Source organism: Ursus americanus, chromosome 12 (genome assembly GCF_024610735.1).
Source record: "Ursus americanus isolate L20-20 chromosome 12, mUrsAme1.1.p, whole genome shotgun sequence".
Classification (NCBI taxonomy): domain Eukaryota; kingdom Metazoa; phylum Chordata; class Mammalia; order Carnivora; family Ursidae; genus Ursus; species Ursus americanus.
In genome coordinates this window covers 64,950,930-64,974,172 of record NC_142138.1, presented here as the reverse complement: position 1 = coordinate 64,974,172, position 23,243 = coordinate 64,950,930, and the positions used below count along the sequence as shown (strand labels likewise).

The window sequence follows — 23,243 nt, the reverse complement described above, 5'->3', positions numbered from 1 at the left end:
AAATTATATGCACAGAAGCTACAAAATAAATGAAAACTTAACATTTCCACCACAGAAAGATCACCAGTACTAGTACTATAGTACGTATTCTTCTCGATCTTTCTGTAGGTATATGCATACATTCTTAAAATATTTTGTTACCAGCATAAAATAATTATATGTATATAGTCCTTATCTACAATAAGATAATTGTACACATACTGTTCTGCTGTCTGCTTTCTTCAGCAAATGAATTCCACATTTGGCTTCAGAAATTACTTCATCTAATACCAAACCATAGTTTAAATTTCCAGTTGACCCTGAAATGCCCTCTGCAGCTAGTTTGTCCAAACCAATATCCAATCCAGGGTCACACATTACATCTAATTGTTGTACCTTTAAAAAATTTTTTTCATCCAACTCAGTTCCCTTTTTAAGACACTGACTTGTTGAGTGAACTAGGTAGGCCAAGATGTTTTCCAAGATGGCCCGCCTTCTGGATTTATCTCATTACTCTGAGGTGCCATTTGGTTTCTTGCATTATACCATATATCTCCTATAACCTGGAAGTTATATCTAATGGAATCAGGTTTGGCTTAAGTGTTCCATAGGTGATGTTGTATTGTGTACTTAATGTGTCATATTGGAAAATGTATAAAATCTGATTGACCCACTACTGGACCATTACTGACACTAAGATAGCTCTCTGGTGTAGAGTGATGACAGCTTGATTCTTCTATTTATAACAGTTGTTTTACTCTTCGTGACTGGAAAGTAATCACTATGGGGTTATTTAAGCTCTGTGAATGTCTAGTTCTCTGTCACACTTTCACATAATGGTTTTATCAACTATTTATAGTCCTTGTCTGAGTCAGTAATTTCATTAAGATTGTGAAGTATTTTTTAAAACCTGTCATTATATCCATGGTTACTAGCTAACATTCCTGTAGAGTTGAGTCTTTCCTCAATAACTGACATGTGGTTACTCTGAATTACAGTTTCTTTAAGAGGGCAGGGTAAATGCTTACTTCTTTCAATTACCATTTTTCAAATTAAAGAATTGGTTTAATAGCTGCCTCTAATGGTGCCAAATGAGGTTTTTCTGCCTTTCTCTTTTTTGAGTGCAGTTTGTGCTTATGGCTTTTCATGGATCAACGTATATGTGGTTTTATTTTTTATTTATTTATTTTTTTAAAAGATTTCATTTATTTATTTGACAGAGAATGACAGCCAGCAAGAGAGGGAACACAGGCAGGGTCAGTGGGAGAGGAAGAAGCAGGCTCCCAGTGGAGGAGCCTGATGTGGGGCTCGATCCCAGAACACTGGGATCACACCCTGAGCCGAAGGCAGACGTTTAACGACTGAGCCACCCAGGCGCCCCAACGTATATGTGGTTTTAAAAGTCAAAGAATTTTATGTCTAGATGTACAGAGGGAAGCAATAGTTCTCTGCCTTTCCCTTCCCTGGCTTGATTCCTGTTTTCCAGGGGCATATACTTTCAAACCTTCAAGTTCCTTATTTTATTTACCTTCTATTTCCAAATGTATGTTATAACTACTATATTGAATTTTCCTCCTATCTGTTGACTTCTTATTGTGGAAATTAAAGATTAAACTCTTGTTCATCCACTCCCCTCTTTTACGTATACATAAAATACTCACATTTATTCCTCTTCACCACGTTCCCAAATTGGCCTGTCAAATTTTTATTAAATCCACATTCAGCATTAACATTGTGACTGAATAAATGTTACTTACCACTGATTACAAAACTGGTTAGTGATCTTTTTGTACAACTATTTTCCTCTAAGTTGTTGATGTGATTACTTAATTTTCTAATTGATTAACTTATCGATTCAACCCCAGACTTTTAAATAACAACTGTAAACCTCTCAATAAAGTAAAAACTTCTGTTTATCTTTCAGCTCCATTTTTTTCTTGATAAGTCCCCTCCTGGAATCCCCATTCTCTCTCCTCTCTAGACTGTTCTGTATGCCTGCTTACAGTTAACATCCTAAGAAATCCTTTTTTCTATTTAGGGGATTGGATCCCCTCATTTTCTAGTTCTCATGCCTTACTCTTCTGTGATGTACTCCTTAATTTTTGTGAGTAAATCTACCAGGAGATTCCTGAGAATGGATGGGGGCAAAATTGCTGAGATCTTCTACCTTCATACTTAATTGGAAGTTTGGTTGGAAATGAAATCTAAGTTGGTAATCGTTTTCCAGGTTTTTGAAGGCATTGCTCCAGTTTTTATTATTGCTCTTGAAAAATCAGATGCTATTCTTATTCCTGATTCTTTTGTATGTTACTGGTTTTTTTTCTGGAAACTTTATGATCTCATCTTATTTCGGGTGTTCTCAATTTCACAGTGAGGTGCCTTGCTGTGGTTTGGGTATTCTGTGGACTCCTTGGTCTAGAAACTTATCTTTCAGTTCCAGAAAATTTCTTGTTTTATTTCTTTCCTAATTTCCTTCCCTCTGTATTATCTGTTCTCTCTTTGAAGAAATTCTGTTGATGTCGTACCTCCTTGTTTAATCTCCCAGTTTTCATGTCTTACCTTTTATTTTCCAGCTTTTTATTTTCTGGAAGATTTCCTCAACTTTAGCTTTTACCCATCTATTGAACTTTTTGTTCCTGCTATCATGTTTTTCACTTGGCTATAAATTATATAAGCACCTTTTCCTGCTCTGAATGTTTCTTTCTTACAACATTCTAGTTTTGTTTCAGAGGTACTGTATCTTCTCTTACCTCTCTGACAGTAGTAATTATGGTATTGGGAGTTGCATTCTCTCCTTTTTAAGCATTGCTTTGACCCCGTGTGGTCAGAGGCTTTGCTCACTTCCTGGTGATCCTTGAGTGTCAGTGTGTCAGTTGTATTTACAAGGGAGGAACTGAGAAAGTGAAGGGAAGCTTTGTGTGCGTGAGCAAAAGTTACTGCTTGGTGGATCTAGAAGCAGAGGATGAGGAGGAGCCCTGTTGTTTTGTTGGGGAACCTGCCTTAGTTGTCACAGTCTGTGAGTCCTTTGGTACAGGCCTCTTAGTTTCCTGCAAAGGAATCTTTCAGGGGTGTAAGTGTGGGCGTCTGTGTTTCAGAAGCCAATTAGGAGCAGAGGGCTAGAGCTATCACTGTTGAGTGTAACACTTTAACTAAATCTTTACCCTCTTTTCAGCCATGCCTGGGGTTTCTGGAGGCCAGAAACTCTAGTTCACCATCTCCAGAGAGTAAACCTTCCTGCTGCTATGGTGATAAAGAAATCATCACCTTGCTGTGGTGGCTGGGGAAAGGGTTGTTGCAGATTTGACCGTTTCTGTGCAAACTTAACTCAGCCTCCTCTTTTTAGTCCCACTTTGTATTATAGCTTTTAGAAGTACGTAGGCCTCCAATTTTTGAGCCTTTACTGTTCTATTATAGTAACAACAACAACAAGAATAATAGATAATGCATGTATGTGCTTTGCATGTATTAACTCATTAACTCATTTGCATGAACTAAGTACTAGTAGTATTCCCATTAAATAGGAAATTGAGGCATGGAGAGGCCAAGCACCCGCCCAGGTAGCACAGCAGGAAGGTGGTAGACTTAAGATTTGAATCAAAGCAGTCTATCTTGAATCCAACACTGCCTTTCAGTACAACCAGCTTGCTTCGTTTTGGTGACCCCATTTCTACGAGCAGTTAGGTTTCTCTGCTTGCTAAATCAGTTATTTCTAGGCCACTGACTTTCTGCCTTCCAGAATTTTGATGATGCCTATCTGCTTCATGTCCTTTCCCATTCTCTTTGTCTCTGTTTTTTATACCTATTGTATTGCTTCACTGTCATTTTGGGAACAGAGATAAATGATTGTGTTCAACCCATATTTTTAATTGAAATTTCTCAAAATTCTTACTACTTTTCTGTTTTATGCCTTGTTTTGTTGACTTTTTCTTTTTTTTCTAACACCTCCATGACTTATGTATGCTCCATTGTTCCCAGGTTGCCGGACAGGTGAAGCAAAATTGACAAAAGGATTTAATCTAGCTGCCCGGTTCATCATTCACACAGTGGGACCTAAATACAAGAGCCGCTATCGCACAGCTGCTGAGAGTTCCCTGTACAGCTGCTACAGAAACGTGCTTCAGCTGGCCAAGTACGGCTTATTCACTTCCTGGAAGCGGCATACCATACATTGTTAAAGGCCCCAGTTTCAGAATGAAACCTAGCTGTGAAAGTCAATTTTGAGGGATTTAAATCATATAAGAGGACTCTGAAGATAAAATTAACTATCTTCACACACTTAGCAGGATAAAAGGAGTGGATTTAGGTGACTAAAGAATTTAACCTGTTCCCATTTTATTCAGTCTTTACTTGGAGTAAATTTCCCCCAAATGGTATAATATTGATATAATTATTAAAAAGTTAACTGGATTAACTGTTATACTAGATTTGTTGAGGGGGTAGGGAAAGAAGTTGATCTGCGTTGCATTTTTAAATTAATTACATATGTATGTATTATGAATGTTGGTGGTTTGTGTTTTCTGTTTGATCGCAGAGAGCAATCAATGTCTTCTGTGGGATTCTGTGTCATCAATTCTGCAAAACGAGGTTATCCTTTAGAGGATGCAACACACATAGCACTTCGTAAGTAACATTGGAGATTCTGTGCATATGTTGACTGAGCACTTTGTAAGTAGGATTGGGATGCTGTACATAAATTGAGTAGTTATAGCCAATGATCTCTTGATGAACAGATCATGACATCCTGGAGGGAACTTTGTATTGATAAGTTGCTGAGCTCAATTTAATTTCTCAGGTTGACGTTTTCTCTGCTTTTCTCCAAAAAGTCTTACAGACTTGCCTATTAAATTGGAAATTGATACCAAGCCAAGAAGTATGGCCAACGAATTGGGTTTTGGAATCAATATTCAGAATAATCATAACAGGCTGTTACAATGAAGTCAAAACAGGTTTCATAATATAATATTTATATAGCACTTTGCAGTTGAAACAGCAGCTTTCACAGATGCTATTTGAGTATAAATCCTTTCGTTGAGGTTTAAAAAAGACTGGGCTCAATCATAATGAGACAGAATGTCATATATGTGATATAAAAATAGAATGTTTAGCTCGAGAGAAACCATGATTTCACTGTATTATATGTAGGTTCAGACCACATCTAGATATTTGTATGTAGCTCTGGGTGTCCTGTCTAATGAGACACTGACAAACTGGAGAGCAAACAGTTTGGAACATTAGTGGTAGTTCTCCTAAAGAAGACCATGCATAGTTTAAGCATATATGGTTCTCATCTTTGAGTATCTAAAGGAGTCTCATTGTGAACTTATTCTGTGCTATATTTTTAGAGCAGTGGTTCTGAACCATTTTGGGAGCCATCGTAAATTACATTGAGCATCTGATGGAAGAAAGCTGTGCACCCTTTCCCCAGAGGAATGTACATCTAGAGGGAATTTGTGTGCAATTTCAAGAAGCTCATAGATTCTTGTAAGGACTGTAAAGACCTCCAACGGTAGAAGGCAGGTCTAAGGCTATGTCACAAGGAAGGAGACTTGGTCCCACTTGAGATAGGACTTTCTGCAATGGAAGGGTATTTTAAGTGAACTTCCTATCACTGGGAATGTTCATGCAGAAGCTAAATGAACATCTGTTGCAGATATTCCTCATTGAGGAGGAAAACTACACCAGATGATCTTTAAGAACGCTTTCTATCTCTAGAATTTAAAGAGGAGGAGCTGAAAGTCTTATATCCACCAAAAAATTAACAAAGATATTCCAATGTATAAAATTATTATTAGCCTGTTATTTTACAGCCTAGAATTTAGGGCGAGGACATAAATAATCTTACTTAATAATTAGCTACTTTTAAGACTTAAGATCTTACTGCTCAAGGGATTTATAGTAAATTTATATATTTTGTAGTTATGCTTTATATATATATTAGACTGAGCTTCTTGAGGAGTAGAAATCTTTTCATCTTTGCATTTCCAGTGCTTCCATATGTCAAGAATGCTTTACATATGATACTTGCTTAAGAAATACGTATTTTAAAAAGGCATAAACAAGTTCCATTTTGTTTCCTCAATAGCTCTGTGTTTTAGGTGTCCATTTTACAAATAAAGAGGCTCAGAAATTTATCATGTTCTCAAGGTTATGCAGACTCCTGACTCCCAAGTCTAGTAACTTGTGTGTTATACTAGACAATCCAGTTATGCTTGAGGTTAGAGCTAGTTCAGTAGGAAACTACTATGTTATCACCACTCTGCATGTATTCTGAATGGTGCCTTACCAAAGCGAAGTTCCTGCCTTTGTATAATTCTTCCTGGCAGAGCTCTTGTCAGGTCTCAACATTCTCTGATTCCTTAGTCCTTGCCCCACCATCATTTACATTGAGCTAAGTCTTTTTTTATGTCTCTGTTTCTTATTAAAGTAATTATATAGGTCAGAATTTAAAGAGGCAGCAACATTTTATAGAAAAGGCTCTGAAAAAGGAGTTCAGAAGACTGGTTTTTGATCTCAGTTCTACCAGTCTTACCAGCTTTGTGGCCCCAGCTAAATCACTTGATAAATCACTCAATTTACTCTAGAGGTGTCAACTTTGAGCAGTAATTGTAGTAAGAGCAGGTGAAAATCAACAGTGGCCATATTTGATGAAGCAATTTCTAAGAATTGAATTAGCACAAATGAAATGGAAAATGTAAAGATAGACATGTCAACTTATATTTTATAAGGCCTGTTTGACTTATTGCACCTTAAATATAATAGCAAAACTGTAGCATCTTATTAAAAAAAAATACACATATGTAAACAGTTGTGGCCTTTACTCACATACTTTCTGAGCATTTGGGAAATCAATGGCTTGTATACTTTTGCACCATATATGGGCCAAGAACAAATCTAATAAATGTAACTCTAAATCCTTAGTACCAAACTCTTTCCTAGTTATTAAACTATTACCAAAATTTATTTCATTTGAAACCTAAGTAATATCCTCTTGATAGATGTATCAAGACTGTCTTTTTTTTCTTGGTTCATGTACAGTTCAGTTCTCCATTAGAAGCCTAAAGAGACCTCTGCATTGAAATAAATTTATCAGGTTATCTATTAATTCAGCAAAATTCTGAGTGATTGTGTGGAAAGCCCTGTGCTATATAGAAGAGAATACAGTGGTGAGAAAAAAGATGGCACTGTTTGTTCTTATTGTGGTTCCATGTTGGGAATTTTAAAGCCCCCACATGTCCTTCTCCCCAGTTAAAGGGTTTTCACTAAAAGTTTGGTATATGACATCCTGGTTGGTTGCAAAGAATAGTGCACAGATGAAACTCTGAAAGAAAGTGTTTGGATTGGCAGTTGGTACTAAAGTCTTATAGCCATGACTTCACTCTTTCTTTTCTCCTTTTTGCAGAATTAATTTTCTTAATGAATTCTGAGGGAATTCAGTTTGGTTACTATCTGGTATTGTATTTTGTCTTCCAGTGGGAATCCTACAGTTATGTGCTGGGAAACCACTATATTTGAACATTAATTAAAACTTGGTGTCAGGGCGCCTGGATGGCTCAGTCCCTTAAGCAAATGACTCTTGGTTTCAGCTCAGGGTCGTGGGATCGGGCTCCACTTTGGGCTCTGCACTCAGTGCAGAGTCTTCTTGTCCCTCTTTGTTCCTCCCCCTGCTCGCACATGCACACACACACTCTCTCTCTCTAAATAAAATCTTAAAAAAAAAGAAAAAACCTTGGTGTCAAAATAGAGAAAATCCCTTTCTGAAAATTCAGTTTTAGAAAATCGTTAAAGCAGAATAGAGAGAGAAATGAAAAATTTGTCACCTAACAGAGGGAGAATTCTAAATAATTTAGTCATTCAACAAATGGGTCTGCGCTGTTAGATTCTCGAGATACAGTAGTAAACAAAGTAGGCAATATGTAGATAACCAGACCCATAAAATGTTACTTTAGCTACTAATTATTTTTGAACAGTTGTTTGCCATATCTTAAGATGTGCTAGGTTCTGGTAATATTAATTGTAAGATATTAATGTAAGATATACTTGGGCTTCAGAAAGCTCACAGTCTAGCTGTAAAATGCAATGAGAAGTTCACAAATGGAGGGCCGTTCAGGTTATAGGAAGAACACAAGGAAGGGTGGAGTTCTGTACAAACCAGATGGCCTTGGACTTGGTCTTGAAAAATGAGTAGGAGTTCACTAATAGAAGATCATGGTGAATGAATGATATTGTAGTCAAAGGTAACCATGCAAGCAGAGGCAGGGTAGCATAAAAGTTAAGTGGAATGTTCTGAGTACAGCGAAGAAGCCAGTTTGCTGAAAGTAAGGTCTGTGGGAGGAATAATGGGAAATAGGACCAAAGGGCAGGGTTGGAGGGGTGGAGAGTTGAGGTCCAGTTGTGGCAAACCATGCTGCGGACTTAGATCCTAACCTCCAAGCAGTGCAGAGCCTCAGAATTATTTAGTAAGGAAGGTGACAAGGGAAGGAAGGTAACTTAGGCAACAGTGAATATATAGACCTGGAAAAGAGAGAAACAAGAAAACAATTAAAAGCTTATTGCTGAAGGCTTCATGAGCATTAAGATCCTGAGAACAACTGAAAGAGAGACAGAATGGATGTTAGAAATAGCAGTAGAATTTAAAGGACATGATAACCCATTGAAAATTCAGATTGGAGGAAGAGGTGAAAAAAGTGTTAAAAAATTCAGGATTTGAGCTTGGATGAGTGATTTGATGTTGCTATGTGATAAAGAACATAGGTAGAGGAACAGATTTTGGGGGGAAAGATGGAGGTCAGTTTTGGACCTCCGGAGTTTGAGGTCTCTGGGTTATCTGTGCAGATATGCCCAGTAGGCAGTAGGAAATTCAGCTCTTTTATTTAGAAAACAGAATATAAATATTTGAGAATGTCAGTATTTACATTGGTGCTAAGCCAGCAAATCGGTGAGCTAAAGAGAATATACATTTTTTTATATATGCATATATATATACACATATATATATATTTCTTGATATATATATCAAGAAAATAAATGTGGAAGGCAGAACCACGGGGGACAATATTTTTAAAAGTTAGGGCATGGGCACGTAAAACTAAAGCTAGAGAAATCTCTAGTGAGGTAAGCACTGAGAAAAGGCCATTAGGTTTCACTGATAGGATATTGATAGGGAAGAATCAGGATAACACAGAAATTAAAAAAATAATTCACCTTTGGTCGATGGGATTTTGACAGGGATGCAATGCTGGGTAGGTCATTGAATACTGTAACTAAATAGATGGTCAGAGAGAGAGGCCCCAGGGAATAAAAATATACTGGATAAGGAAGAATTGTCTGGAATCAGCATCTTCTATGGCCAGGCACTGTTCTAGAAGCTGGCAATAAAGCAGTAAATAAAATAAAGCTCTTGCTGTTGAGGTACTTTGGTTCTAGTGGATGGGGCAGGGAGGGCAAAGAAGATATAAAATTAACAAGATGGGGCGCCTGGGTGGTGCAGTCTTTAAGCGTCTGCCTTCGGCTCAGGGCATGATCCTGGCGTTCCGGGGCCGAGCCCCTCATCAGGCTCCACCGCTGGGAGCCTGCTTCTTCCTCTCCCACTCCCCCTGCTTGAGTTCTCTCTCTCGCTGGCGGTCTGTCTCTCTCAAATAAATAAATCTTAAAAAAAAACAAGAAACTCCACAAAATGTCTATAATATTTGGTCTGGAGGAAAGCAAATCAGAGAAGGATTTTTTAATATGGTACTCTGGGCAGGCTTCACTGATGAGGTGTCATTGAGCAGAGAACTGACTGAAATGAGGAGTGATCCATTATAAAAATAAAACGTTGAAGAGTTTTCTTATTTATTGAATAATTTCTTCTATTTCTTTCCTTAGGCACTGTAAGGAGATTTCTAGAAATTCACGGGGAGACCATTGAAAAAGTAGTATTTGCTGTCTCTGAACTAGAAGAGGTATTTTGCTAATTACGTTGCATTGTTTAAATCTTATTTTTATTTGTTTGCCTTTGTCTCATCATTACTGAATTGCCAGCAGATACCTGTGTGTGTATTTGGCATTGGGGCATACCATCTTTTGTTGAAAAGAACACATATTAGAGACTACAAACAAGTCAAGAAGGAGCATTTTGATCATGTTTTTACTGCTAAACTGTTTTCACTTAGTGAAATCTTACTAAGGTGGAGTTGTTCTGATTTGCTCCCTGTATTAGCTCTTAAAACATCTCGAGACATCACCTTATAATCCAAGTACTGGGTTTCTGGGCAGTGTAACTGGAAAATTGCTGTGCTGGAAAAGCTTTGGGTCTACCTTACCTAGAAACATGACAGCCTAGCCTAGTGACTAGCATTGATTAAGTTGTGAGGTTTATGTTTTGTTTTGTTATGTTGTCTGTAGTTAGGTTTAGTATGTTTCAATTTAATTTAGAGCCATTTTAGAAAACTAGTTCTTTTTTTTTTAACCCTTTTTAAATTTTATTTAGTTTTAGGATGCTCTGTCCAGTTCAGCTTGTATTATTTTGCATTTTTGTGTCCTTGGGCAAGTTATTTAACCTCTCTGTGCTTTGATAAAAAAGGAGTATTAATAATACTTATATCACGGGAGTTTAGTGAAGAATGAGTTAACACATGTGAAATATCCATTCATGGTATTAATAGCTGTATACATGATATATAAATACCTTTGAAATTGCTAAAATGAGGCACATACGCTTGTTTGCTATCTCTTCTTGTTTACCTATTCATTCAGTGGTCTTTTATTGAGTGTCTATAGCATCCAGGTTTATTACACTAGATTCTGGGAATATACCAGTCAACTAATGAGGGTCGTTGTCCTCAAAGAATCCATTGTCTGTTGGTAGGGACAGACAATTCAGATAAGTTAGGATAATTATGATAAGTGCATTAATGGAGGTATGGAATGGATAGGAACACATAACTCCAGCCTGAACAGGGTTAGGAAAGCTTCCCATGGGAGGTGATAAACTTGAAATCATCGTAAAAAATAAGTAAGATATTCCAAGGGAGGGGCAATTGACAATAGGACAGGAGCAGCAGGACTTATGCATTCCAGCTTTGGTGACCTGATGTTGCCAGGATGGGGGTCACTTTTAACTTGACCACCTGACAATATCCTGACCTTTAACATAAGAACTGCTTGAGGGTCCCAGATAGCATCTAGCTGAGCTTAGAAGTAGTAAGGTGATGTGTAGTAAGGAGGGCACGTATTGCACGGTGCACTGGGTGTTATACGCAAGTAATGAATCATGGAACTTTACATCAAAAACTTTACATCAAAAAAACTTTACTGTATGGTGACTAACTTGAAAAAAAAGAAGTAGTAGTAAGGTTTTTATTCTTGATGGAAGCTGTCTTCACAGTGTCAGGAACAGCACTAAGCTCGCGTGCTTCATTACTTCATTATTTTTCACAGAATGTCTTGCTTTTCTGACACAGGCTACTTACCAAAAGCTGCTACCTCTGTACTTCCCAAGGTCACTGAAGGAGGAATATCGATCATTGCCATACCTACCTGCAGATATTGGAAATGCAGAAGGGGAGCCTGTGGTACCTGAACGACAGATTAGAATAAGTGAAAAACCTGGTGCCCCGGAGGGTGAGTTCTGCTTTTCTTAATTTCCCTCTTTTATCAGGGTCCGATAAAACACAGTCTACCTTCGGGGAGCTCTCTGTGGGTGTGACATTAAGTTCAAGACCAACTTAGATGTTTTTAGAGTCTTATTCTTGTTAACGTTTAGTCTTTTAAGTTAAAATATATGTATTCACACACACACACACACACACACACACACACACACACACACACACAACATCAAATCTGTTAGGCAGTAGAGATCCAGAGGTGGATATAACAACATTTGCACGCTTGTGAAGTCTATGATTGTATGCAGGACCCTGTTGAGACAGTAATCAAGTACATAATCATCTAAAATTTTCAGCAGCTTTAACAATACCATCCAGAAGCCAGACCTAACATTAAATACTAAAACAAGAATACCATTACCACTGTTTTGTTTCTTTAGGTTATATTCTTATGTAGATTGAAGCAATGGTAGAGCATGGTAGGGTGGGAGCTTTTCTGAATCTGTGCAATATGACAGCTTATATTGATCTTCATGGGCACATGGTTAAGGTCATTACTCCCTTGTGTGGAGACTTGCCTCACAAGCTTCAGTGTCAGAACTCGATCTGAAAATTCAGCAGCTTATGAATCTATGAGATTCCTACTGTGAACACTTTTAAATGAGCATCAAATTAAAATCTGTTGAAGGCTGTTCATCTGCTTTTTATTACCAGTACACAGCATTAAATCAAATGGAGGGAATTGTAAGTGGAAATGTCTGAACCAAGCTTTGCTGGAGGGCTACCCGTGTACTTTACGGTATGCCCAGAGTTTTTCGGAAATCCTCATGATCATGACCACCACTGTAGAATACAGTGTTTCCTAAATGCATAAATGCATTTTGTATGACAAGGTGTAACAATTGCCAACCCAATTGGAGATCATAATGCTGGGCAGCAGATTAGGCTAACTAATTAGCCAAAGAGTTCCTTGTGTCTGCCATTTTCAAAGATTGCTTAATTACCTCATAGATGTAAGCCCTAGTATTCATAAATATTTTCAATTAGAATGTTCAGTCTGCTAAAATAGATGTAAAATCAGCTTTACTTGACTTGTTCATGGGTACTTTTTCATAAAAGCAGACTCTTCTCAGCCGTTGGCCTATCACAGTTTGAGGAGCAGTGAAGTAGATGTGAGGAAGTCCCCGGTGGATGGCCCACCTGACTGGGTTTCAAGTAGTGGCATTGCCATGGGAAGCTCCCCATGGTCCAAGGCATTTGTTTTTCTCTCTTTAAATAAAAAAAAAAATGTTTTTTAACAAAGCTAGTAAGGCAGTGGGGAACACACTAAAAGATGACCCATTCCCAAAGTACTGACTTCTAACCAAACATAAAATGATCATCTGGATAAATTAGAAAGTTGATTTATTAATTTGTAGTGAAACTAGAACTCTTATGGGTCAGATAATTACATAGGCATGACCAGTGTAGAAAACCAGGATGCTAAATTAGAATAAAAACATATCTTAGTGAATGTGGATCCTACCCTGCACTCCTGGTCCAGCCATTTGCCATTGAGAGTTTTCTGACAAAGAGACTCCCAGTTCTTTTTTTTTTTTTTTTTTTAATGATTTTTTATTATGTTAGTCACCATACAGTACATCCCCGTTTTCCGATGTAAGGCTCGATGATTCATTAGTTGTGTATAACACCCAGTGCACCATGCAGTACGTGCCCTCCTTACTACCCATCACCGGTCTATCCCATTCCCCCACCCCCCTCCCCTCTGAAGTCCTCAGTTTGTTTCTCATAGTCCATAGTCTCTCATGTTTCATTCCCCCTTCTGATTACCCCCCCTTTCTTTATCCCTTTCTTCCCCTACCGATCATCCTAGTTCTTATGTTCCATAGATGAGAGAAATCATATGATAGTTGTCTTCTCTGCTTGACTTATTTCACTTAGCATTATCTCCTCCAGTGCCGTCCATGTTGTAGCAAATGTTGAGAACTCGTTCTTTCTGATAGCTGAGTAATATTGCATTGTATATATGGACCACAACTTCTTAATCCAGTCATCTGTTGAAGGGCATCTCGGCTCCTTCCACAATTTAGTTATTGTGGACATTGCTGCTATGAACATTGGGGTGCATATGGCCCTTCTCTTCACTACGTCTGTATCTTTGGGGTAAACACCCAGTAGTGCAATGGCTGGATCATAGGGTAGCTCAATTTTTAACTTTTTAAGGGACCTCCACACTGTTTTCCAGAGTGGCTGTACCAACTTGCATTCCCACCAACAATGTAGGAGGGATCCCCTTTCTCCACATCCTCTCCAACAATTGTTGTTTCTTGCCTTGTCTATTTTTGCCATTCTAACTGGCGTAAGGTGGTATCTCAGTGTGGTTTTGATTTGAATTTCCTTGATGGCTAATGATTTTGAACATTTTTTCATGTGTCTGTTAGCCATTTGTATGTCTTCATTGGAAAAGTGTCTGTTCATATCTTCTGCCCATTTTTTGATTTGTTTATTTGTTTCTCGTGTATTGAGTTTGAGAAGTTCTTTGTAGATCTTGGATACCAGTCCTTTATCTGTAGTGTCATTTGCAAATATATTCTCCCATTCCGTGGGCTGCCTCTTAGTTTTTCTGACTGTTTCCTTGGATGTGCAGAAACTTTTAATCTTGATGAAGTCCCATAAATTCATTTTATCTTTTGTTTCTCTTGCCTTTGGGGATGTGTCATGAAAAAGGTTGCTTTGGCCGATGTCGTAGAGGTTGTTGCCTATGTTCTCCTCTAGAATTTTGATGGATTCCTGTCTCACCTCGAGGTCTTTCATCCATTTGGAGTTTATTTTTGTGTACGGTGTGAGATAGTGGTCAAGTTTCATTCTCTTGCATGTAGCTGTCCAATTTTCCCAGCACCATTTATTGAAGAGACTGTCTTTTTCCCACCAGATGTTTTTTCCTGCTTAATCAAATATTAGTTGGCCAAAGAGCCGAGGGTCCATTTCTGGGCTCTCTATTCTGTTCCATTGGTCTATGTGTCTGTTTTTGTGCCAGTACCATGCTGTCTTTGTGATCACAGCTTTGTAGTACAGCTCGAAATCCGGCATTGTGATGCCCCCAGCTTTGTTTTTCCTTTTCAACAGTTCCTTGAAGATTCGGGGCCTTTTCTGTTTCCATACAAATTTAAGGACTGTTTGTTCCAGTTCTTTGAAAAATGTCCTTGGTATTTTGATCGGGATAGCATTGAAAGTGTAGATTGCCCTGGGTAGCATGGACATTTTAACTATGTTAATTCTTCCGATCCATGAGCATGGAATATCTTTCCATCTTTTTATGTCTTCCTCAATAAGAGACTCCCAGTTCTTGTGTCAATTTATCATGTGCTCCCTCCTTACGTAATTCTGGATAAATGACCCCAAACATGTGTTCTTCATATTTCTCTTTTGTTAGGTGCAGTGCTGTAGCCCTTCTTTAAACCTACATACAGTGTAATTAATTCTGTCTTTTGACTTATCATTACATTCTGCTCTTTCCTTCCTAAGGTTACACCCAGGTCACCTTGATTTGATTTCATGTATTCCTAAAACTTCTGTCACACGGGGACAGGTGGTTTCTTGTGTTATATCAGTTCTTCAGATGCCTAAATGTGATTTCAGTTTGATTCTCAAAAAAATACCCTCAACCCCAGTTTTTTGATTATGTCACAGTCATCCCTATTGCAGCATTCACAGTCTGTAGCATTTACTGTCAAGTTCTGCTATAAGCTCTCTGTTGATAGTATTTTTGTTACAGACAACCAAGAAGAGGAGGCTGAAGGCTTGGGAGTTGACCTCTCTTTCATCGGCTCTCATGCTTTTGCTCGAATGGAAGGAGATATTGACAAGCAAAGAAGACTGATCCTTCAGGGACAGTTATCAGAGGCAGCCCTGCAGAAGCAGCATCAAAGAAAGTAAGGCAAATCCCTTTGGACTGATAGACCTAGAAGGACATGAGAAATAAGCAAGGAGCCTACATCTGCTAAATGATCTACATATAATGTATTCTCATCTATTCTTCATGACAATCCAGTGAGGAAGATACCATCCCCATTTTGTAGATGCAGAAATTCATAATTAATTTTATCAGTGGTTACAGTTAATATGTGGTGAAGCCAGTATTCAGATGCACACTTGATTTCAGAGCTCCTAATCTTCCTGCTGTAATTTTAGTGCTTCTGGGTGAAGTTAGGTTCTAAAAGTAGAAACAGGGAAAGGGAAAGGCAGAGTTACAAAGTTTTTACTTTACTGTATTTGTAATTAAAGCATAATCTTCAGTTTTGTTAAATTTAAAAGCACTTTGTTTCTCAGATTTATCCCAAGGACCTTATAAAGCCATTCCATTTCTTTCTGGTGTTTTCTTTTTTCTTTTTTAATTTAAATTCAATTAATTAACATATAGTATATTAGTTTCAGAGGTAGAGGTCAGTGATTCATCAGTTTTATATAATACCCAGTGCTCATTATATCCTGTGCCCTCCTTAACGTCCATCACACTGTTACCCCATCTCCCCCTTCTGCCCTCCAGCAACTCTCACTTTGTTTCCTATGATTAAGAGTCTCTTATGGTTTGTCTCCCTCTCTGATTTTGTCTTATTTTTCCCTCTCTTCCCCTGTACTCCTCTGTTCTGTTTCTTAAATTCCACATTTGAGTGAAATCATAATTATGATAATTGTCTTTTTCTGATTCACTTATTTTGCTTAGCATTATACCTACTTCCATCCACATTGTTGCAAATGGCAAGTTTTTTTTTGTTTTTTTTTTTTTTTTAAGATTTTATTTATTTGACAGAGAGCACGAGCAGGGAGAACAGGAAAGGGAGAAGCAGGCTCCCCACTGAGCAGGGAGCCCAATGTGGGGCTCGATCCCAGGACCCTGGGATCATGACCTGAGGTAAAGGCAGATGCTTAACTGCCTGAGCCACCAAGGTGCCCCAAGATTTTTTTTTTTTTTTTTTTTTTTGGATAACTGAGTAATATTCCATTGTATAAATATACCACATTTTCTTTATCCATTCATCTGTCAATGGACATCTGGGTTCTTTCCATAGTTTGGCTATTGTAAACATTGCTGCTATAAACATTGGGGTGCAGGTGCCCCTTTGGATCACTACATTTGTATCTTTGGGGTAAATACCTAGTAGTGCAATTGCTGGGTCATAGGGTAGCTCTATTTTCAACTTTTTGAGGTAGCTACTGTTTTCCAGAGTGGCTGCACCAGCTTGCATTCCCACCAACAGTGTAAGAGGGTTCCCCTTTCTCCGCATCCTCATCAACATCTGTTGTTTCCTGACTTGTTCCTTTTAGCCATTCTGACTAGTCTGAGGTGGTATCTCATTGTGGTTTTTGATTTGTATTTCCCTGATGCCAAATGATGTTGAGCATTTTTTTTCATGGGTCTGTTGGCCATTTGAATGTCTTCTTTGGCGAAATGTCTGTTCGTGTCTTCGGCCCATGTCTTGATTGGATTATTTGTTCTTTGGGTGTTGAATTTGATAAGTTCTTTATAGATGCTGAATACTAGCCCTTTATCTGATAAGACATTTGCAAATATCTTCTCCCACTTTGTAGGTTGTCTTTTGGTTTTGTGGACTGTTTCCTCCGCTATGCAAAAGCTTTTTATCTTGATGAAGTCCCAATAATTAATTTTTGCTTTTTCCCTTGCCCTTGGAGATGTGTCTAGCAAGAAGTCGCTGCAGCCGGGGTCAGGGAGTTTGCTGCCTGTGTTCTCCTCTAGGATTTTGGTGGATTCCTGTCTCACATTTCATCCATTTGAGCATGTTTTTGTGTATGATGTAAGACAGTGGTCCAGTTTCATTCTTCTGCATGTGGCTGTCCAATTTTCCCAACACCGTTTGTTGAAGAGACTGTCTTTTTCCATTGGATATTCTTTCCTGCTTTGTCAAAGTTTAGTTGACCATAGAGGGTCCGTTTCTGGGTTCTCTGTTTTCTATTCTATTCCATTGATCTATGTGTCTGTTTTTGTGCCGGTAACATACTGTCTTGATGATTACAGCTTTGTAATAGAGCTTCAAGTCTGGCATTGTGATGCCACCAGCTTTGGTTTTCTTTTCCAACATTCCTCTATTTGGGGTCTTTTCTGGTTCCATACAAATTTTAGGATTATTTGTTTCAGCTCTATGAAAAGTGTTGAAGGTATTTTGATAAGGATTGCATTGAATGTATAGATTGCTCTGGGTAGCATAGACATTTTAATAGTATTTGTTCTTCCAATCCATGAGCATAGAATGTTTTTCCATTTCTTTGTGTCTTCCTCAATTTCTTTCATGAGTGTTCTATAGTTTTCAGAGTACAGATCCTTTGCCTCTTTGGTTAGGTTTATTCCTAGGTATCTTATGGTGTTTCCTAAAGCAATTTTGAATAAGTCCTTTTTAAAGAATAAAGGAAAGCAGCTTATGTATTTCTGAGTAAGTTTTTCCAAGGATTAACAGTTCTTGGAAAGCTACCTGCTTTTCAAAAGCTTTTAAAGGAAAGAAAAATGATAAACTTTAAACAGTTCATATCAGCTTTACCTTACAGGGTTGATTGATAGGTTAGCATCTCATAGGGTTGTTGTGATGTGAGCACTTGGTATTTAGCAAGCTCTTAAAATTGGTCACTGCTATTCTCCTCAGTACTGAGCAAATCATGGTCTGTTTTACCTTTTAGCTTTGGTGCTTGCCATCCCTTTTGACTGGATTACCCTCATCCTTTAATTCCTGCCCATTCTCTGGGTTTCAGCTTCAAAGTAATTGCCTCTGGAAATTTATCTCCCTGGAGATATGCCAGAATAGATGGAAGAAAAGTCTGGAATAGATGCCTCTTCCTGTATTTTTTTTTTCATGCCCTGTACTTAACCAAAGCATAGCATAGCATTTATCACAGTATATTGCAGTGATGTGTGGTTGTTTTAAGTCTCCATCCATAAACTGACAGTGCACTGGATGACCTCTGGAGTTCCTTACAGAATTAGAATGTTGTGTCTGGGTGAGTTTCTGGTCTTCATTTTATTCTGATTTTATTTTTAGAAATGAAAGCAAATTTACCACTAGGGGACAGCAATGAATAGCTTTTCCAAAGGCAGTCACAATCAAATGATAGTTTCAGTGGTTTCTAAACTTGGCATGTGTAAGAATCATCTGGCAAACATTTTTCTTAAATACATGAGGGGGCTCTCCCTCACATGACTGGGACTTTGGCATCTGTATATATTTTGAAACTTTTTCACATTGTGATTCATGCACTGCTAGGTCTGGGTACCTTTTTTTAGTTGAAGGCAGTGGTTCTCAAATGATTTGGTCTCAGATTCCCTTTGTATTCTTAAAAATTGTTGAGAACTCCAGAGAGCTTTTGTTTACATGGTTTGTACCTACCAATATTAATCATATGAGAAATTATTTATTAATTTATTTAAAAAGAACCCATCATGTTTTTTTTGATAAATAACTGTTTTAAAAAATGTGTGAGAAGATACGGCACTGTTTTACATTTTTGCAAATGTTTAAATGGCTTAATAGAAGACAGCTGGATTCTCATACCATCATTCAAAGTGTTGGAATAAGTTATCTTGGGTGAAGTATATAAAGAAAATCTAACCTCACTCACATATATAATTGGAAAGGGGAAGAGTATGTTAATAGCCTTTTCAAATAACTTATGATATTCTTTGATATTACAACATAACTCGATAAGTGGTAGTTCCTTAAAGTTCAGGTGTAATATGGAATCTCAAAGCATATCCATGAATTTTTATGTTCTATTATATTAAAATGTTTATTCTATCCTGCTCTTTGAATGAATTTTACAATAGGAATTTACAGCATGAATTTATAACATGATGCATTGTCTTTTGGAAAATACTGATTCAGTGAATTATTCAGATCTCCTAAATATTGATACATTTCATTACACAATATCAAAAAAATACATTTGTTAATATTGCCACTGATCTCAAGAGAAAAGTCTTTAAGTATTAGGAACTGTAAGCTTCTGGGGATGGATACAGATTTTCCAAAATATACATATATATATATATATATGTACAAATATATATATATGTATATTTTAAAGGTCAAATTTTATCACTGGCAAGAGATGCCGTTGGCTGTTTTTCTTGAAATGACAGGGTCACTTTATTCAGTTTTGAGAAAACATCTGCCAGATACTCATGTTGAATAACCACAGTTCGTCTGCCAGTCATTATTTGAAGAGAAACAGTGTTCCATGAAAAAAAGCAGTGAGTTTAGCTTACAAGTCATACAGTGCCTTTCTTCAAGACAACCTCATACTTTGGTATGCAGAAGTACTTTATGTGTTCTTCCCATTTTATGATACGTTAATCTTAAAAAGATGTGTTCCAGGGGTTGATTTAATAAAATTAATAATTTTTACCTCCTTATCAAATATATTTTTAAATAAAACTGGCTTTTTTCTTTTTCTTTCTTTCTTTCTTTCTTTTTTTTTTTTTCTGTGAGAATTTTGGCAATGAAGAACACAATGACTGCTAGTGCGATCTGGTTCCTCCACCTCGATTCATTCTAAGGCACCAGTAGTCTACTTAACAGTGCTTTTGCACTGTCAGGGCAAATGTCAAATAGTGAAAAAGGCAAATGATGTTTCAGTATGATTGTGAAACTCAAAACAGTTTTGATCTTGCAACCCCCCTGAAAAAGTGTCAGGACTGTGGACCGCACTTCGAAAACCACTGGTCTGTGGTACCTTATAGTTGAAAGGAGTTTTGGTGATCATCTAACATGGTTATTCAAAGTGGAGTACCCAGTCTGTAAGCATTGGAATTACCAGAGCTGCTTGCTAAAAATGTGTATGCCCCACACCAAACTTCCTGATCAGAAATCTAGTTTCTTAGGTGATTCTTTTGTGCTCCAAATCACTGATCTTGTCTGTCTCCTTTACTTTACAGGGGGTAAGTGATCCCCTAGACTGGCTTGCCCAGAGTGGCTGTTGTGGCATATCTCCCTTCTCTACCACCTTCATTAGCCCACTTACACAAACCAACTTCAGACAAGTTGGCAAAGGACTAGAGATTTTTTGTATTCATATACAAAGAACTGCACTGTTACCACTTTTCTCAAATCAGCCAATCTAGTCTCTCTCTCTTTCTCTTTCTTACACATACACACACCCCTCATACCTTTTTCATTTCTTCATAAGTGGTATAGATAATCTGGAAATTTTGAAGTTTGTGTTTAGCCTGGAGACTTGTCTTTGTCTCTTTCTCTCTTTAATGAGGAAATTTGTTTCACTTAATAATGACTAGTTCAAGCCAGAATTAAAATAAATCTATTCATTCCTTTCTGGAAAGGAGTCCTAAGCAAAGGGATAGGTTCTAGGAAGGAATATGAATGCAACATGGAAAGCACTGTCCTTATTGGTAGAGGGCCTTGATCTTGAGATTCATATTGGTTACACAGTCGATAGTTTCCATTCAGTTCAGGAAACATTGGCTATATACTCTGTACAAGATAATATTCTAGGTACTGAAATATACCCAGATAAATGAGGTAGTCCATCTGTTTTGAAATTCATGAGTGAGCCACATGGCCTTCAGATGTCAGGGGTGTGTTCTGAACGTGGTCAGGCTGTGTGCATAGGTAGTCAGCAGGTAGTTGCTGGCTGACAGAAGAGCACATCCTGTAGCTCCCAAAGCCTGAACCAAGAAACAGGCTAGGTGTCTCTCACACAATTCTCTTGAGTGATAAGCTACGTCTGAATCAAAAGGTTTTCAGATTTCCCATATAAGTCTCCAGTGCCTCTGATGATTAAAGATGAGGTGTTGTCTCATAGCTATCTGCAGAATACTTCAGAATAGCAGCTCAAAAGTGTGGAAGGAACCAGAGACCCTTTCAAGGAGACTATGAGACCAAAACTAGTTTTATAATGCTACTCAGACATATTTACCCTTTTCCTTCTGATTCTCACAGTGTTTGGTGGAGTTTTCCAGAAGCTACTTACCATGTGACATTGTAGTAGATTAAATGCAGAAGCAGATGTGAGAATCCACCAGAACTTAAGGAGATTTGGAAAAACATTGAAGAGTGTTAACTCTTCTCCCTAAACACAGATTTTATCATAAAAAGTTATTTATGTTCACATTAAACTTTCTGTTGTTTTTAGAGTTACAAATAATTATTTCTAAAATTCGTGTTTTTATTTCTAATATGGTAAATATTGATAGATATAATTGACATAAACATAAAAGGGTCCGGAGACCAAAAAGTTTGAAAATTGATGGCTCCTTGTAGGGGTTTATATGATATAACTGAGCTATGAGTCATCTGTTGCATACTCTGCCATGTGCTAAATGTTTAAGATTGAAGGCTGTGGAAATTTTTTTAATTTATTTCTCTTATTTTTTCTAGCTTTATTTAGATATAATGAGTCTGGTTTTCTGTTAATTATGTTAGTTGATCAAGTTGAGCAAATGATAATTTTTGTTTTAATTTCTAAGGAAGTAGGTCTTTAGTTAGCAACATCTTTTTGAAAGCTTTCAGTTATTCCATCAGTAACAAAACTAAAAGTCCCATAGATTGGCTGCATTGGGTCAGATCATTGCTCTCATGGCATTGCCTTGCCACATCATTATCTCTGTGTGGTAATTCATCTGAAAAAATTAGGCATGTTGTCTAATTCTTTTTAATATTTCTAGGTTTTCTATCCATCTGTGACACTGATTTGAGTATATCATAAGGAAGAAGTTGGCTTACTTACAAAAATTAGGAGGCAGTATTCTTTTTCAAAGATAGAACTTTTAAAACGCTTAAAATTATTTTTACAGTAATTTTTTCACTAGTGTCCCTTGGTCAGCTTAAGACCAATTGCCTACAACTCTTAAGTCATATCCCACAATAAAATTTATCTCATTCATTATTATTTATTGAGCCCTTACCAACGTACCAAGTGTCATGCTGAAAACATAATAAAGTGACATGCAAAAGACATACAACCCCAGCCCTCAGGGAGCTTAGGGTCTTGCAGAGGAGAGAAATGTGGTATCACATCATTATATGAATAATGTATGTTAAAGTACAGGGTGCAATAAGTATATAACAAGGGCCCTAACTAAGTCCAGTGTGGGGCAGTTGCCTTAGGCCAGGAAAAATTTCTGTTGATTCCAAAACCCAGGCTATCGGTTGTACACAAATAGGTTAGTCATTAGTCTTTTTTTTTTTTTAATGATTTTTTATTACATTATGTTAGTCACCATACAGTACATCCCCGGTTTTTAGAGTAAATTTTCATTCAACCTGTGGCTATGCATGTGGACAGTGCTTGATTAAGTGGAAGAAATTGCCTTTTGTTAGCTTTGTGAGGACAGCAAACAACCTTAGTTGATTGCAACCTGTTGAGAACCTGTCGACTCAGTATTTGTGTCTTCAAGCCCTATAGTAGCCACCTTTGCTGCCATTTTGCCGTAGTGTGTGAAACTGTTTACCTGTGATTACTGTAGTTTATCCAGCAAGTAATAGAAATCTGTTTATTTGGAATACGCTCTAAGAAAAGAAACTATTTTGAGTTGATGTTTTCCTTTTTTAGCTTTTGTTTTGGTGGTTGGATTGGAATAAAAGATTTCATATCTTTATTGAAATGAAATGCAGAAACAACAGCAAAAAATGAGGTGCAGTTTAGAGATATATAAGA

General features: G+C 37.4%; 1 protein-coding gene across 1 annotated transcript in view; it reads left to right on the top strand.

Moving 5' to 3' along the window:
- GDAP2 (ganglioside induced differentiation associated protein 2) overlaps positions 1 to 23,243 on the top strand; it is a 76,023-nt gene that overhangs the window by 14,617 nt on the left and 38,163 nt on the right. The window contains exons 4-8 of the mRNA XM_045801402.2: positions 3,955 to 4,108; positions 4,511 to 4,599; positions 9,844 to 9,920; positions 11,421 to 11,580; positions 15,343 to 15,499. Of these exons, the coding sequence (XP_045657358.1) occupies positions 3,955 to 4,108; positions 4,511 to 4,599; positions 9,844 to 9,920; positions 11,421 to 11,580; positions 15,343 to 15,499 (637 nt within the window). The remainder of the gene's footprint in view (positions 1 to 3,954; positions 4,109 to 4,510; positions 4,600 to 9,843; positions 9,921 to 11,420; positions 11,581 to 15,342; positions 15,500 to 23,243) is intronic.